The sequence below is a fragment of the Peromyscus maniculatus genome, chromosome 7 (assembly GCF_049852395.1).
Source record: "Peromyscus maniculatus bairdii isolate BWxNUB_F1_BW_parent chromosome 7, HU_Pman_BW_mat_3.1, whole genome shotgun sequence".
Taxonomy (NCBI): domain Eukaryota; kingdom Metazoa; phylum Chordata; class Mammalia; order Rodentia; family Cricetidae; genus Peromyscus; species Peromyscus maniculatus.
The window spans coordinates 48080002-48097952 of NC_134858.1; the positions used below are offsets into that span (position 1 = coordinate 48080002).

At 41.7% G+C, this 17951-nt stretch overlaps 1 protein-coding gene across 9 annotated transcripts in view; it reads right to left on the reverse strand.

Annotated features, from left to right (window-relative positions):
• The window catches only part of Sik2 (salt inducible kinase 2), a 109408-nt gene that overhangs the window by 14908 nt on the left and 76549 nt on the right, over positions 1–17951 (reverse strand). For 5 of the 9 annotated variants that reach the window (XR_013052474.1, XR_006074089.2, XM_042280918.2 and 2 more), the window contains 5 exons: positions 13329–13453; positions 12814–12937; positions 11384–11604; positions 9314–9466; positions 3308–3472 (listed from right to left, as the gene is read on the reverse strand). Coding sequence is in view for 5 of the 9 variants with exons in the window: in XM_042280918.2 (XP_042136852.2) it covers positions 3308–3472; positions 9314–9466; positions 11384–11604; positions 12814–12937; positions 13329–13453 (788 nt within the window). In the remaining 4 variants the exon portion in view is untranslated. The remainder of the gene's footprint in view (positions 1–3307; positions 3473–9313; positions 9467–11383; positions 11605–12813; positions 12938–13328; positions 13454–17951) is intronic. The other 4 variants (XR_013052475.1, XR_013052476.1, XM_076575355.1 and 1 more) reach the window with 1 other exon arrangement.

The following is a 17951-nucleotide window of genomic DNA, read 5'->3' on the forward strand; positions in this document are numbered from 1 at the left end:
TTTGGGAGCTGGTTGGTGGCCCAAAAGCAAAAGCCTACTACAGCGTTTAGTTAAAGAGAGAGATGTATAAAGCAATGGATCACATAATTGCTAAGGCTTATGCCTGCAAAGACTACGTCACGACTGGGAAAAATTCTCATGATATACTGTTAGATACAGAAGATAAGAAAATTACACATAATAGAGAATAATTTTAAGAGTCTTCCCATCCAGTAAGCCTTATTCCTTATCCACCAATTTATAGTAGGACATCAAATAGACTATCTTTGAGTAGTGAGATTATAGCTCAATTAATTTTATCTTCATTCTCTTCATATTGTCATGCATGATTATGACAGTTTTATTTTTGTTTTTATTTCAAATTACAGTTTAAAATTTTAAATTCAGAAGTGAAAGTGAAATTTCTCCCGAAGCCGCTAGAGGTTAACACCACTACGGTTCTGGTGTGTCTGCCCTTCCGACCTTCCCTCACGTCTGCCACTTTCATAATGCAGGGTATTAAGGTGCAATGAGACACGCAATGCCTCCACCACACTTGCATTTTCAAGGTTTATCTTACAGGTTTGTCAACCAGCTAGTGAAGGTGTGAACTTGGAAATCTTTTTATTATAGTCCCTAACAGTGTCACAAATGGACTGAACTGTGTACATGGGAGAGTTACTGTACACAGTTTGTGCAACTGTCTTCCCTCTATGGGCCCTATAGGGTCCTTAGGGATTCAGTTACTTCTCAGAAAGACACCTTCCCCTCCTGCCCCAGAAATTGCAAGTCAAAGTTTCAAGACAGACTCTTTAAGGGATTTTCCTAACAATTAAGGGAAGGAAGGGTGATGTTTTTAAATGAGTACTAGTCCTTGACTGCAAGCAGAAATGAAATTATCAATACATACAGCTATAATATATCTTTCAGAAAACAGCTGGGTTATAGCGAATGTATATGAAGCAATATGAACAAAGGAACTGAAAGGTTCTTTTGTGTGTGCCTCAAAGAAAGAGGTAGTTGGAAGGACAAGTCCTGTGGATGTTTATGGCTTGTCGAAATTTCAGGGTGGAATTGCCAGTGTGGGCCAGTTCCAGTTTGACACTCTTATTCCTATAAATGAGAATATACCATCTAGCAACTGTCTATATCTCTTGCAAAACCATTCATTTCCTGTCTGTTTCCTAGTAACTGTAACAATCATGAGCTTTAAAAATAGCTTGCCCTATATATTATAGCAGACAGTACCCAATCTGTGTTTTGGGCCTGGTGCCCTTACCGACAAGACTTCAACACACTGCATTTTAATTTCTTCAAGAGAATTAGATCCTAAAAATGAATTATGCTGCCCTAATTAATGTCTAAATGCTGAGCATGAATGTATCCCTAATGTTTAATGCTAAGCAAACAAAGCCATAGAAAACACTGTCTACAGGAAGCAGACTCATCTTTAGGGCTGGACAGTAGCTATTCCTGTTCAGCAAGTTGGCTTAACACCTGCTCTGACAGTCTGGCATGGGGCTGCCACTGCCACTGTGATCCAGCTAGGCTCGTGCAACTTATGAATCTGCCTGACATCTAGAGGTCTCAACTAACTGGCATTTCCTATCCCATCTGTCTAGGCTCAAAACCTTGCTGTAGGCTTGGAATGCTATCCTTCCAATACCATTGCTACCATCCCCTCGTCTCCCATTTCATTCCCATATTTCAGGTCCTGCATCATCTTCCTCCTGGACCCATGCTTACTCTCCCATTTTTTTTTTTTTTTTTTTGTCCCCTAGCCTGTGCCTGCTAGAGAATCATTCAGGCAAAATTTCCAAGAACAGGATGCAGGTAGTGTTTCCTTGCTCAGAAACCTTCAGCTGTGTCTGACTATCACACCAGCTGAATCACATGATACTTCCCCACATTCCACACCTAGAACACTGCTTAGAGACCTGAATTGTTTGCTTGCCATTCAAAATTAACACATACACCTTTACTTCTACAGTTTTCCCTTATGTGTCCTTTCCCTCAAACTGAACCACTGCTCTGATTTAGATGAACCTGATTACCTAGAGCTTGCTTTTGAACACTTCTTCCCTTCACTGAAGATATTCCACCCTAGTTTCCAGACATGTGGATTCTACTCTACTTTGTAGCTCCAGCTCTGATAGTTACCCCAATTTTCCTGATCAAGTACAAAAATCAAATCCCCCTGCCTCATTCTTTTCTTTTCTTTCTTTTTGTTTTTTTGTTTTTGTTTTTGTTTTTGTTTTTGTTTTTTTTGAGACAAGGTTTCTCTGTAGTTTTGGTGCCTGTCCTAGATCTTGCTCTGTAGACCAGGCTGGCCTCGAAGGCCTCGAACTCACAGAGATCTGCCTGACTCTGCCTCCCTGCCTTTTTCTAGGTTCACTTTGTCATATCTCATTATGCGACATGTTATCAATTTATTCAGCAGCTGGCATGTTGTTTTAGTTTCATATAATATTCTTTTTGTTAGACCACAGGCTAGCAGGCTGTTAGGCAAGTTCATGTCTGATTCATGTTTTTATTACCTAAAGAGGCTTTTAAAACATGGGAAAACTATTTGCTGACTATTTAAAATCTACCCTAAACTACATAGATTATCTTACTTAATTCTCATAACAGTCTCCTAAAACAGTAATCCTTGTTTTATACAGAGGAAAGTAAAAGTCACCTTGTCCAAATTCACATAGCTCAGTAAAAAGCAGTTTAACACACCCCAAGACCTTCTTTTATGACACTGTTTCCTATTAATATGATCATATAACAACGTATAGCACTTGGTACTGAGTATGCACCACTTATATTAGAAGTCAGAAACAATTCATTGCATGAAAGAAGCAGTCACCTTCCATTTCCTAACAGCCAATTTTATACAATACACAAAATACAAAGTAAATTCTTTAAGTATGCTCAAGCTGAACCAAAAAGGATGTTTACTTAGTCAAAAAGATATCCTATCACTTTGTATTTACAGTTTGCTGTGCAGAAGAGAGGCAACAATAAGGAAGTCTAATTCAGCATAACAGGTCACTTTTTGTTTTTAAAATCATAAAGGTCAACCAACCTACCTACCCACCCATCCACTCATGTACCCAAACACTTATGAGGAATCTTAAACTTGGGAAAAAAGAGGAACTGGTTAGGAAAAAGTAGAGGGCTTATGTGTCCTGAGAGTTGTAATTTAATTGATGAGAACTGATCTTTGAACACTTTAAAAAGGTTCTTCACCAAAGCAACATGCAGCGAAAGCACACTACAACACTGTACACCACACTGAAGTCTGTAGCCACTGCACGCATCTCAAGCACACCAGCCGTACCTTGGGAGTATCCACACACTCTTCCTCCATAAAGGCAGCTTCTGCTTGACAGCTGGATGTTGGGAATGAAAAGGCCTCCACATTGGCTGCCTGTGGGAGGAGGGTAGATCGCATCAGTCTCATGTTCGGGGAATGCAAGGTCACTGGGAGCCCCACAGTTTGTGCCTGAAAATATGTCAAGAACAGACAGTGTGGGAACATTATTACTTATTCTAGACACATCAACACCACTCTTAGAACTAAGTAAGTCTTCCTGAGGCAATTCAAAGATAAAGTGTTATTCAGTGGAACTCCAGAAAAAGACTTGATTGTGTGTGTATGTATGTGTGCATGCAAATGCATGGTAAGCACTGAATTTAAGTCTCAATCATCAGACACTCTGAAATAAATTGTACAGAATTTGTTTCCTGTCTTATAATGAGAGATATAGCTTTCACACAGGCAACAAGATAGCCTTTGTAAGGAATCAAAGAATGACATTTGTCTCGATTCAATAAACTTCTATTTTTTTCTTTCTTTAAATATACTAACTGAAAGATTAAAAAAAAAAAAAAGAAATCACTTAGCCTATAGAAACTCAACAATGAACCAAGGCCAGATATACACAAGCCCCACAGCTAGCTATAAAGAAGGTACTTGAAGTAATTGTCTTTTCCAACTTCTCCCCATGAGAAGAGGAAGAAGAGAGAAACAGTTACTCAGTGTGACAGGAAGGTCCCCTTCCTTTGAGAAGGTGCAGTCTGAATACAGCCTGCTGGAGCAATAGGAAAAATGCTTATTGCTAGAATCCTCTTCCTGAAACCAGCCTGCTACACAGAGGTCCATTTCTGTTCTTCTCTCCTTTCAACTTGGACCTACTGTTTCTGCCTCTTACATGCTGGGGTTATAGGCATGTGCCACCGCCACCCTTGGCTTCCTGTGGGTGGTTCAATCCATTCTTCTGTCTCCTTTGTTAAGTGCTTTAAGTAAACAAGGATCACACTCTTCTTAAAAAAACCATTTAAGAGTCTTTCCTTTTGACAACTGGCAATGACTGATTTTACTGAAGGTCCTGGATGGTCCTTCTATCCACAGCCCTTAAGAACTGGCAGAATCACTTCTTAGATATATCTTGAACATAATAGACACTGTGAAACATCCAAGGGGACAATTATCATACCAGATTCTAACAGGAGAGGAACAGCCTCTCTTTTCTCTGTTACAGTTACAAGGGATAGAGGATGGTGACTTCTAAATTCAGACAAACAAAAGCAGAAGACTGTATGAAATTCTATTTCTTTTTCAAGGTTTGGGCTTGGCTGGTGGTTCTATCATTTCCTATTGAACAATGACTTTAATCAGGCAATCCAGCTTTCTCTGAATCTTTTCTATACCTGTAAAAATGGGGTAACACCCACTTCATAGAGAAGTTAAGATTGAAAGGGGCATAGTGAAGTTAAGGTGAAAGCTGAGGCCCTCAGCTTAGCAATGTCAATTTCTCTTTCCCTTCCAGTCTTAAAATGACCGCAAGGTTGGGGCTGGAGAGATGGCTCAGAGGTTAAGAGCACCGACTGCTGTTCCAGAGGTCCTGAGTTCAATTCCCAGCAACCACATGGTGGCTCACGACCATCTGTAATGAGACCTGGCATCCTTCTTCTGTATAAATAAATAAATCTTAAAAAAAAAAAAAAAATGACCCCAAGGTCAAAGGACAAAGCAACCAGACAGGAAGATGGATGAAGTTCTGGTCTCAGTCAGTGTCTCTTTGCTTCCAGCTGGAATTTTAAGCTGAATTTTTTTGTTGTTTGTTTCTGTTTCTGAGACAGGGTCCCTCCATGTAGCCCTGGAACTTGCTAAGTAGACCAGGCCCGCTGGAACTCACAGAGATCTGGTAGCTTCTGTCTCCCAAGCACTAGGATTAAAAATGTACATCACCATGTTCAGCTAAATTGATAATTTTTAAGAAGGAAGGGGTATGTTCTTACTATACATTTAAAAAATTTGAGTATACTTAAAACATACCTTGTATAGGCTACATTCTGATACTAATATCATCAGATACAAAACAAGGAAGAAAACAACAGCTATCATTAGTAGTGAGTGGATGGGAAACTGCAAACAACACTACACATCATCTGAGCACGATAAAGGAGCCGCTATTCTACCAACATCCTTCTTGGGCTTATCTCTTGGGTACTTGGGGTACTCTATGTTGGTCCTGTCTCCCTAGAATTCTGACTCTTTATGGTAAGCTGAGCTGTGTCAGATTAAGCACACATTTTTCTTGACAACTTTTTCTTTTCTTTTCTTTTCTTTTCTTTTTCTTTCTTTCTTTTTTTTTTTTTTTTTGGTTTTTTGAGACAGGGTTTCTCTGTGTAGCTTTGCGCCTTTCCTGGAACTCACTTGGTAGCCCAGGCTGGCCTCGAACTCACAGAGATCTGCCTGGCTCTGCCTCCCGAGTGCTGGGATTAAAGGCGTGCGCCACCACCGCCCGGCCGACAACTTTTTCTTTTAGAGACAAGGTCTTATTCTGGAGTTCCAGCTGGCACTGACCCCTGAATCCTCCTGACTCAGGCTCCACAGTGCTAAGATTACAGGCACCCACCATCATACCTGGTCTCCTCTCCACAGTGCTAGGATTACAGGCACACACCATCACACCTGGTCACCTCAACCACTTTTACACCTGAGAGACTATGGAAACGGACCAAGAACTTGGACAGAGGAATAACATTTTGATGTGACATATCCTAGGAAATACAACCATGTTTTACAAGTCTGTGTGAGGTGACTGTTGAAGTCTTTCAGAAGCTGAGATGTGATGTGGTTGAGGATTTGACAAGGACATACAAAACCCTGGGTTCAATCCCCAGCACTGGTCAAAAATACCCTTTTGGAATAAGTATGGCTATCAACACACAAAGGTATTCTCAAATTATAAAGGTGATGAGATAACGTTACTATGGTACAGGCACATACTACATGGTAGGCTGGCATTCTCATAAGAAGAGGAAGAGACACAGCAGGAGGCAGCCACCTACTAGCCCAGAAGAGAGATTGTGTTGGAAACTCACTTGAGGGCACCCAGATCTCATGCTTTAAGCCTCCAGAACCATGAGAATGTAAATGCTGATATGGCATTTTGCTATGGCAGTCCAAAGAAATTAAGATAAAGCTTTGTCCTATGATTGTGGAACAACCTCTAATGAGCAATTAAAGAGCAGAGATGACTGTTTCATTCTCTTCTGCTTAAAGCTGATACAAACTTGAAGTAGAAAGATTGTTAAAAAACTGGAATTTAGGGTTTATGAGAAAAAGGTAAGAGTTTTCTTTTTTTCTCTTAAATAGTTGCCTGAAGCTGGTCAGTTGCAAAGTTTCTGGCATGATACATACACAGTGAATGAAAAGTACTCGGCACCCACACAGTGAGCAGCTCACTGTTGTCTACAGATAATAACGGGCCCTCCATCACAGATAACGGCTGCTTTATGAGCAAGGGTTGGCTCCTGCACACTCCAGTGGCTGCGACACTGCCTGGCTGATGAGAACTGCACTTCGCTGAGTGCAACTGTTTCCACAGCTTGACTAATGTTCTTTTGGCAGCAATCTTACTAAGCAGGCACTACTTCCCTTCTATATTCATAGACGTAGGATCTCAGAAACGCTGACCAGAGCAAAACCGCTCCTCTCTATAGAACTCAAGGTCTCCAGAATTCTCTAGTTTGTATGACCTCTCTGTTATTAGATCACGCTACTTCCTGGTTTGGTTTGGTTTATTGCTATGCCAGGGAACAAATGATCTACTCTCTTTAAATGAAAATTTAAAGAATTAAAACAAGGAAGTTCTATTAAAACTTTGAGCATATTTATATCCAAATAAACAGAGAAATCAGTTTGTTTTTTTTTTAAACAAGGCACACTAAAACAGAGGGCAGGGAGCATTTCTTCAGCTGTGGGACCTCCTTTTTAGGGTCCAGAAGGTACTTTCAACAAGTCAGTATGTGAGCTAGGAAGCCGTCTGTTAGAATGAGACCCATATGAAGTCAGAGTATGTACAGTTGGATGCCGACCTGGGTCAATGCACACAGTGAAAAGAACTCGTGCTGTGCTTGGCAGTCAAACACAAGGTGAACAAACAAAGAAGCCACGTACCTTCCACGTCTGCCCCCAAGCCAAACTAAACACAACGGAGGTGTCCGGGGATTTGCTTACTGTGCAGATAGGAAAGGGTCTTGTCCAACAACACACACTGGCGTTTGGGAACAACTGCTGATCTAATCCTTCCCCACTCTCGCTTGTGGAGTATTTAAGAAGAGGGAAGAGACTTAGCTGGGAAAGTGAGTTCCTGCACTAGGGCATTCTGCTTCCTGTCATTTGCCGGCCACACCTGTATGGAAGGCTCACTACAGCTCACTGCTATCAACCCAGTCAGAAGTTCTTTCCCCTTGCCCTCGTGCTCAAAAGCAGTGCTGTTCAACTCGGAAGCTTCTCAAGTGCTCAGGAGTCCTCTGATCCAAATGTCGGGAGCTGTACTGGTGTAGGACCCCTCCATTTGTACTGAGACATTGTTTTATTTGTAAGAGAGTTAAGAGAAATATATAATTCACCTGGGAGAAAGAAATCAAGATTTTCATTCTTTTTTCCATGTTCTGTAGAAGCCAATGCAAAATCTTATATTCCTGTACATTTATAATTCTGTTGAACATGGAGTGCTACTTACAGACATGGCAAGCATCTTACTGGGAAGACACCACTCCTTTCCCAGCCTCTACACACGAGTCCTAGACCTCTCAGACCACATCACTCCCTAGCACCAAGCAATGTCTTCACTGTACCCTCAGGCCTTCGAGGAGAATGTTGCCTCTAACTGTTGTGGAACAGATACTCGGCATTTGCTATGTGCCAGGTACCGTTTACAGGCTTCAGAGATAGCAACTCATCTGTCATGGCACTTAGTGTCATTCCCATTTTAGAACAGGTAAAATGAGGCACAGAATTTGGAAATTGCTCCAGTGTCCCATTTTTAACCACTAAGTGGAGCTGCACTTCCAATCAGTGCTAAGCTCACATAGGTCCACCTTTCTTAGCCCTTCCTCCCTTCCTCCCTTCCTCCCAGCACCACATTAAGTTTTCAGCATTCTGCATCTCAATTAGTGTAAGAATCTCGTAAGCATTCTTCAAAAATTTCTGCTATTCCCAGGCTGAGCATGGTGGCATATGCCTTTAATCCCAGTACTTGGGAAGTACAGGCAAACGGATGTCTGTGAGTTCGAGACCAGCCTGGTCTATATAACAAGTTCCAGGCCAGCTAGTGAGATCCTGTCTCAAAACAAACAACATACCCCCCTCCCCACCAGCTCTTCCCTACCAAGCCATCCATTCCAATGCTCCCATACTAACTGGCTTATGGTCTTCATAAGATCATTATTGCTTCCTCAATTATAAGTCATTCTTGGAATTTAGAGATCTTCACAATATGGCTTCCACTTAAAACTCCAAATTTTTATTTCCTTAGACTTCAGTCCAAATGGACTGAATTAATAGGAACAAGGCCACAACGGCCCGTATGAACACCTCTGTTCATCTTGTGTGCATCCCCTCCTAGTCAGAATGTCTTCAGTATTGTACGTCCCTATCAGACTCTCACACCTCTATCTGCTCTGAAGGACGATTCTGGTTGTATCTTATTTTGCTTCTACAATACAGCTCTGAGAACCATGATGGTGTTCTATGCATTCAAACTCCTAGAGTGCATGCACATGGTCAATCTGTAATAAAATTCTGTTAAATGAACTGAAAGTACAGGCTGGTTACATTAATTTGCAAGATTAGCAAATGATTAAATGACAAATTATCTCTTAAAGAGGGTGCTCAGAGTTTTAAGAATCTAGTGAATGGCAGTGGCTGAAACATTCTAGAAAAACAATGTAGAAGATGAGATCTTAACCTTTTGTACCAAATGATGAAAAATGTGTCCAGCATAAAAAGGCACAGCACAGACAGACTAGTGGCTCTATGGGCCGTTACCTTGGCAACAGTTTGTTCCGCAATGGTGCTAGGCCGGCGCTGGCGGCCATCAAGTCTCTGCTCCACAGGAAAACTGCTCCTATGTGATTTCAGACGTTCCACCAACAAGAAATAAATGGCAGCAAAGTGATTATAGCTCTTGTTTTGCAAAGACTGAAAGAGAAAACGGGTGTTGAGGGCAAAGAACTATAAAAACCAACTGAGGAATCTATAACTTTTTAAAAGGAAGGGTAAGGTATGTATCCTAAAAATAATATCACGAAACCTCCATCTCTGTCCTGTCTTCTGAGAAGTGAAGAACAGCCTCTGCCACATGTCCCTGCTGCCATGATATTCAGTTCAAGGACACAGGACCAAGTGAGCCCTCCAGACGAATTTCCACAATAATTTTGGCTTGAGCTTTTAGAACTGTTTTTTCTTTTTCTTTTTTAAATTTTCATTTATTTATAAGTGTTTTGTCTACATGTGCATGCTTGGTGCCATAGGAGGCCAGAAGAGGAAGTTGGATCCCCTGGGACTGGAGTTACAGGCAATTGTGAGTCTTGATGTGAGTACTGGGAATTGAACCTGGGTCCTCTGGAAGAGCAGGAAGTGTTCTTTAACTGCTGGGCCACCTCTCTAGCTAGAACTGTATTTTCATTCACTTAATTTTAGATACTAAAGTACTTTTAAAAAATACAGTAGCAAAGCATACTTCACAACAAACCCTTTCTGGAATTCAGACAGGAAGGCATACAATTCAGGTGTCTAGTATTAGACATGGTCCCATCTCACAGCACTCAGTGTAAGGCTGGTCAGCACCTGTGCCCCAAAGTTCTAACTCTAGCTTCAGGCAAAGTTCAAATCACTGACAACTCTGAAGTGAAGGAGCAAAGCCTTTGCAGAGCTTTCTGGTGATTATTTTGGGCTGGAGAATGACATCTGGATGCTAGATGGAGAGACACTGTGTCTGTGTTCTTAGGTAATATTTTCCTCTTGTTTTTGCAGTCCCACCCTTTGGAAACCTTGAAAACAAACTTGCTTCCCAAATGTCTCACATCACTAGCCTGCCAGCTTTCCTGGGATGCCAATGCAACAGAGGAACAACCTCTCTTTTGGCTTCTAATCCCACCTGACAATCCACATGGGTGCTGTATGGGGTAACATGGATCCAGGACACCATCAGGGCAAACAAAAACCCACAGGCCAGAGGGACCTCACAGAAGCTGCCATCCAGGATCTACTCCATGGATAAGCATGGGAAACATCGCTGAGTGCACAATGCACAAAGTGAGACGGCAGGTTTGGTTTTGCTCATGGCTACAACAGGAGACAAGACACAGTCTCCACAAAGGCACCGCTCTGCTTTGGGGGGGCTGCTGTGCAGGTACTGCGTATGTTCTATAGGCATGCTAACTATTAGACAGAAAAAAACCCAAAAAACAGCCGAGAATAAATTTCCAGGTTCAAAGCGTTCTTTGTTCTATAACCATTAATATTTCCAAATCATAAGCTCACTTGCGTCAGCCTGTTTAGTGTCTTTGGTTCTCCTACCCCCCACTGGCTGTCTTTAATCTGATGCTTTCCTATTGGCTCTTGGCTCAGCCCTTAGTCTTTATTCCATATATGTACATTTACAGTCCCTATAAACTAGTTTCATACCAACATGAAATTTCATGTTTCATTTTTGAAGAAACATTGTATTCTTTGGAGATAGGGTCTCACTATGTAACTCTGACTGTCCTTAAACCCACAGAGATCTGCCTGCCTCAGACTGTTGGGATAAAAGGTGCACAACACCATGCCCAGCCTCCTCCATCTTGTATTTTTAAGCTTCAGTCTTGGCCTTTTCTGGATCCTCTAAAAATTCTGTTCTTGGACTTTTTGGCAGAGAGGGTGAAGGGAGGAGTTTCGAGATTGAATAACAGCAACTATAAACAGAGCCTGATGTAATCATCAGGAAACCCTGAGCAGTACACCCAGGCATTGGAATGTGCTGAAAGACTAGGGTGACAGGTGTGAGCCCAGAGCTTCAAGTGACAGATGCAGAAGAACCCTAAAATACCTCTAGACACATCTCCATCATTTTACCTCAATAGTTTTCTGCTGATCAATTCCAAGGCTGTGCATCAATCGCAGAACCTGCTCATTAAATTCTCCAATGGACGGCTCATTTTCTTGTTCTTGTGGATAGAGAATAGGTCTTTGTACAGGAACTTCTATGAGCATCCACTTGTGCTCCTTGATTTGAGCTATGCTTAGCCGTTTGGAAGGATCTAGGACCAACATCCTTCTAATAAGGTGTTCACACTCTGTGGAAAGCACAACGTTAAAAAGTCACATAGATCACCTTCAGGTATACTTGCACCACTCATGTAACTTTGCACAACAATGTTAATCTATGTATTCTTCACTGGAAAGCAGGACCAATGCGCAAATGAATACATGAGGGGTAGACTGGTTAAGTTCGGATGCTGAGCAAACAAACACAGGTGAGTACAAGTCTGTCTGTGTGCGAATAGAGCCTCTCTAGTGTAGTGCATTTTATCTAGTCACGCTTAGATTTCCACCAACGAAAAACAATCCTAAGCTTCATTCTCAGAACAAGTATTATGAACTGATCCTGGTCGTGTCGAGGTATGTTCAGTAAAGGCAGCTGGGAGAGCGCCGTGCTTTTTCAGGGAGCTGCTGCTTTTCTCATCTGTGCTGCCAAGGACTAAGTATGAAGCTCTGCTTCCGTTACACTACATACAATGCAGCTGCAGCTCTGAGTGACAGCAGGCTCTTCACCACCCTCCTCCAACTCAGCCTCCTGCCACTCCCATCCATCAGACCCCTTGCTAAGTGCTTTGTGCAGAGTAATTTCATCATCCTTACAACACCTCCAGGGTAGGAACTATTATTGCTAACACCACTTTACAGATGAGTGAGAACTGCACAGCCAGTGAGTCGTGAACTCACGATTCCAATGAGGCAGTATATCTCCAGAGCCTAGGTTATCTTGCCTTTCCAAGTGCATTAATTACGTCTACTGTTTGCAGGAGTAAGAGAGAAGGATGAAAACTAAAGACACAAATAAGGAGTAAATCAAACTGTTGTCTGTATGACAGCCCAAAATAAGACAGGGATCGTGGCATTTATCAAATTTGAATTGAATTTATCAAAGTCCCATCAGTTGACTTTGAATTTAAAAACTTGTAATTTTGCATATCTATTTCATACATAGAGTAAAATAGTTGTAAGCCTGTATCTATGGAGTCTAAAATAAACCAGGACATTTATAGACCCAAGCTGAATGGGAAGACTTGCTGCTCTTAATCTGGGTAGCTTCTGTTCTCAGTTACAAGGAGGAAGGCTGGAGCTTGTCTGGTCGACATGGAGGGTGCTGCAGAGCCCCATGGTTTTTAAAATGACTCAGTCATTTTCTCTGGTACCCAAACTCTCAGAAGGGATACTTTGGCTAGGACTTCATACAGCACAAACTCTGTAATGCACAACTAATACGATGAACAGTTTGTTACCTTCTGACATGAAATATGGAATCCGGAATCTTCCTTCCAAAACCCTCTGCCTCAAAATAGGGAGAGTTGGTCCATCAAAAGGCAGAGCTCCACAGACAAGGACATAAAGAACAACTCCCATGCTCTAGGGAAGAGAACGATGCAGTCACTTTCAGAGAGAACTTCAAACATTGATTTCCCAAACACTGCCACAGCTCTTAAAGTCACATGGACTCCTGTCGAGAATCCCCATCTCACCTCCTGTGGTGAGAGTAAGCATAATAAATACCAAATGATCTGAATTTTATCATTTTGCTCAACACTTTACTTCAAATCATTGCTGCCAGTATGACAACACTTGTCTCTAGAAATTCTTTCATAGGGAATCCATTTCCAGATGCTCTGACTAATTACAGTCCATTGGATGGGGAGAATATGAAATCTTATTCATATATTGAGTACCAGGAACTTCTAAGGTAGGTCTGAGTACCAGTTATCATGATAGATACATTTAACATATCAAAGCAAAGCAATACCCATATGTCCAGCTGTGGTCCTTCATATTGCTGCCCTTCAAAGACTTCTGGGGCCGCATAAGGGGGGCTGCCACACCATGTTGCCAGCAGTTCACCAGTTTTAAAGAAATTTCCAAAACCGAAATCTATTGGGATAGAAATAAATGTTACTTTCATTTCTGCTCCCAAACTACACTGCATTTCTCAGTAAACAATTTTATAAAGTGGGACTACTATGATCTAATATATAAAGGTGAGGGTAAAATCTACCTTGTAGTATTTCCCTAGTAATTATCACAATGATAAACTAAAATAATGAACATTGCTGAATAAATGCATATGTAAATTGAGTTCTCCACTCAAACAGAACATGTGAGAGATAGGAAGATGACTTTAAACCATGGTTTTTGTTGTTGTTTAGACACAAGATCTCACTGTGTGGCCTGGGCTGGCTTTGAACTCACTCATCATTTTCCTGCCTTGCTTTCCCAAATGCTGGGCTTATCTGTAGATGTGAGCCAATAAACCCAGTTCTTAAACCATGCCTTTTTTTCTTTTTTGGCTGAAAGTTCTATTTGTGTGGACAACCACAATCAAAATACAAAATTTGATTATTGTAGAATGCAAGTTACTTGGTTACTTGATGATTACTAATGGACTTTTAATTCTATAGTCTATAAGAGTTGAATGAGTAAAACCCAACTAAGTAGCAACATATACCAGCTTTTGAGGCAACTGAGAATTTTTAAGTAATAACTCTTTAAACATTGATCTGTATATCCTACTATAGGCAGATATGCATCTGAATATCTCATTATTAACAAGTGATAGCATATGACCTGGCCACGAGCCACCCATCACCACTATCACTTATATGTTCATTTCTAGAATGCAGTGGCATTATACTTCAGAACAATTGTACGCCTTTCCCCTTATAATCTTAGTCACACTGAATCTACAGTTTGGATACCCAGAATGCACTCTGCCAACAATGTACTCGATGCTTTCAATATGCACATGCACACACGTTTTCAGGGTCCTTTGCCACAGATGTTTGTTCACCCTTTTAAAAGACTCAAGAAACAAATTCCTACTGTCGTACAAGTTAGGCCCATACTCTTGCGCTTTGAGTCTTCACACTGAGAGGATCTGCCTCTCTACTAGTATATGCAAGGCACTGCATTCACAGGGGGCTTAAGGGAAGACTCAAAGAAGAGTGGATTCAGTCTCCACTGCTGGAGACTGGCTTTGGGACCAGGGTCAGAACCTGTGAACCTGAGTTTCCCCACCTGTGAAGCTGTAATAACAAACATACCCAGATGGCAGCTGTTAAGAGGGACCAATGTGCTAATGTAAACTCCTGCTTTGTTTGTGCCTTGAGACAACACACATTAGTAACTTAGGGAAATAGTCTCTCAGCCTGCTGCCATAAGACAGGTAGGCATCAGGCAGAGGAATGACTGTAGCCATGTCATAGCTGCTTCATGGAAGAGAATAATAACTACCACGTTAGGGAGAACCAGAACAGATTCAGTTTGTCTCTTTCTAACTCCAGTGTCAGAGGAAAGGTATTTTACTTCTTTGAAGCTTAGGTTTCCAAATGCATACCAGTGAGAATAATCGACCTCCCAGATAAGATGAGATGCAGTGAGGAGTAATGATTAAAGAAATGTCAGCACTGCTTCTGTGAGACCACTGTTATCATTATTGCCTTCCAGAGAAGGTCACGAGGAACGACACAGGAGTAGAAAAACCAGCAGGAGATTAAGGCTCAGGAGAGAAAGACAGTGTATCTGGGAAAAAGCCTTAGTCCATGCCTGTGGGCCATATAAGGACGGGGTGCCAATCATATGCAGCTTTACAATGTAACACCATCCCAGAGATTTTTTTCTTCTGTACTGAACTCAATGACTAGCCACTCCTGCCACCTGATAACTCATGCATAAAGATAGTTCTAATCTTTTAGAAAAACTATATTCTAGAATGAGTTAAGAATTAGATACTTAGCTGGGCGGTGGTGGTGTACACCTTTAATCCCAGCACTAAGGAGGCAGAGCCAAGTCTACAGAGCGAGATCCAGGACAGGCACCAAAACTACATGGAGAGACCCTGTCTCGAAAAACCAAACCAACCAAACAAACAAAAAAAGACTTAGATACTTAAATCTACTTTAAGAGGAAAAGGTTAATTTCTTGTAGAAAGACACAACCAAAGTCTAGAACAGATGATTGGAGAGCCTGAGGTAGGCACAGTGATGAGTGTATTTTAAACCACAATGGCAAGGTGAGTTTTTCAGTATATGTCAACTGAAGATACTCTCCATGATAAAATTTCAACGTCTCAAAGAGCCAGACAAAGTGCTTCATTTGGAACTTCCACACACCCCGGTGACATCATCTCGAAGGAGGGAGGACACAAACCTGTTGGGAAGACAGCTTGCCCTGTGTTCTTAAGGCTATTCGATTGGTACATTTCTTAGCAAGACAGTAAGAACTGAGGAAGAATCACCATGTCTAGGTTGGTCCTGTCCAACATAATTTTTACGGATTGGGCAGATAAAGCATCCTGTTCAGTCACAAGAAGGTGGAATTAAATGGATGCTTATGTTTTCTAGGTATTTGATTCTGAAGAACAATTAGAGCCACATTAAATGGGAGCCAGGCTCACTATGCTATCACAGAACTATACTTGTCCACATCTGAGAACCTTGGCCAGAGCACTTCCAAAATTGTATTTTTGGTAACCTGCTAAGTGTGTTAAGATTTAAATAGAAAAAGTATATATTGTAACTGAAACAGTGTGTACTCAGTGTCAGTGACGGCCTCATGCATGCAAGAAAAGCTACAGGTAATGTCTTCATGTCTTTTAAAGGGGCTTCATCACGTTACATGGTAATCTAAGCTCTTCGAGGAGTCTTTTTTTTTTTAATGTAATTTCTTTTTTGTTAATATTTATTTATTTATTACATATACAGTGTTTTGCCTGCATGTATTCCTGCAGGCCAGAAGAGGGCACCAGATCTCATTACAGATGGTTGTGAGCCACTGTGTGGTTGCTGGGAATTGAACTCAGGACCTCTGGAAGAACAGCCAGTGCTCCTATCCTCTGAGCCATCTCTCCAGCCCATCGAGGAGTCTTTAGTAAAGCAATGTGGAAGACTTACTTCAGGAGAAAGTTAAGCACTTGTGAGAGATGATGTGGCTGGCTATTGCACTGCAGACATGGACCAGAAACCAGGTTTAAATACATCCTTGTGTCCTTCCCTGACACAATGATTGTCGCTATTTGTGACCAAGTTATAACTGCCAGGTTAAAGAAATGGCAAGGAGCCGGGTGGTGGTGGTGGTGGTGTCGGTGTCGGTGTCGGTGTCGGTGGCGGTGGCGGCGTCGGCGTCGGCGTCGGCGTCGGCGCACGCCTTTAATCCCAGCATTTGGGAGGCAGAGGCAGGTGGATCTCAGTGAGTTCAAGGCCAGCCTGGTCTACAAAGTGAGTTCCAGGACAGCCAAGACTGTTACTCAGAGACACCCTGTCTTGAAAAACCAAAAAGAATTGGAAATAAAAAGGCATTTTAAAAAGTCATTTAGCCGGGCGGTGGTGGCGCACGCCTTTAATCCCAGCACTCGGGAGGCAGAGGCAGGCGGATCTTTGTGAGTTCGAGGCCAGCCTGGGCTACCAAGTGAGTTCCAGGAAAGGCGCAAAGCTACACAGAGAAACCCTGTCTCGAAAAAACCAAAAAAAAAAAAAAGTCATTTATATTTCTTCATAGAAATCTGGATACTTTTCTTCATTCATAGCCTATTGCTTTCTGTAAATGGCATACAGTGAATGAGGTAAAGGGTGAGCATGTAGATGAAACAGGAACATTCAGGATTTCTGATTACCATTTACTAAAACAGAATGGACTATACAACTGCCCTTTAGTACCTCTGTGGGTTTGGTACCCACAGTGGGTACCAAAATATGAATGTTCAGGTCCCTTATATAAAATGGGGCAGTATTTGCATACAACCCCCACACCTCCTCCTACACACTTGAAATCATCTCTGGATTATATATGTACCTAATACAGTACAGAGGCAATCTAAATAGTTGCTATATTTAATTGCTTAGGGTATAATGGTAAAACCACCATCACCAAGCAACAACACAACTCGGCACAAGTGTAGCAGAGCTGTAACCTGCCTAGGCCTATCTACATACACCTGTGAGCAATATTTTCCATATGTGCTTGGTTAGATCCCAGGATGTGGGACCTACAGACACAGGGCCCTACTGAGTTCCCATTTCATCATCCTACCCACTTCTCTTATCTCTTCACTACACACATGAATGCTGTATGTGTGTGTTGTGAGCCACTGGAGACAGCCCAGAGCAAAGTCTCACAACTCGGAATAGTTACAGACTCCATCATCACCAGCTCTGGGCAACAAGTAGGGAACAATCATGTGGGCACTGCTCTCTCTGACCCAGACTTAGATTTCAGGCCATGTCAGATCAGAGGATTAAGGGGGAAAATGTTTCCTTTCTAGCATGGCCTCATTTCTATTTTTAAAATTTTATTTCAAAATATTTGTTTGATTATATGTGGAGGCACGTGCATGCCATGGCACAGATGTGGATGTCAGACACAACCTGTTGGACTT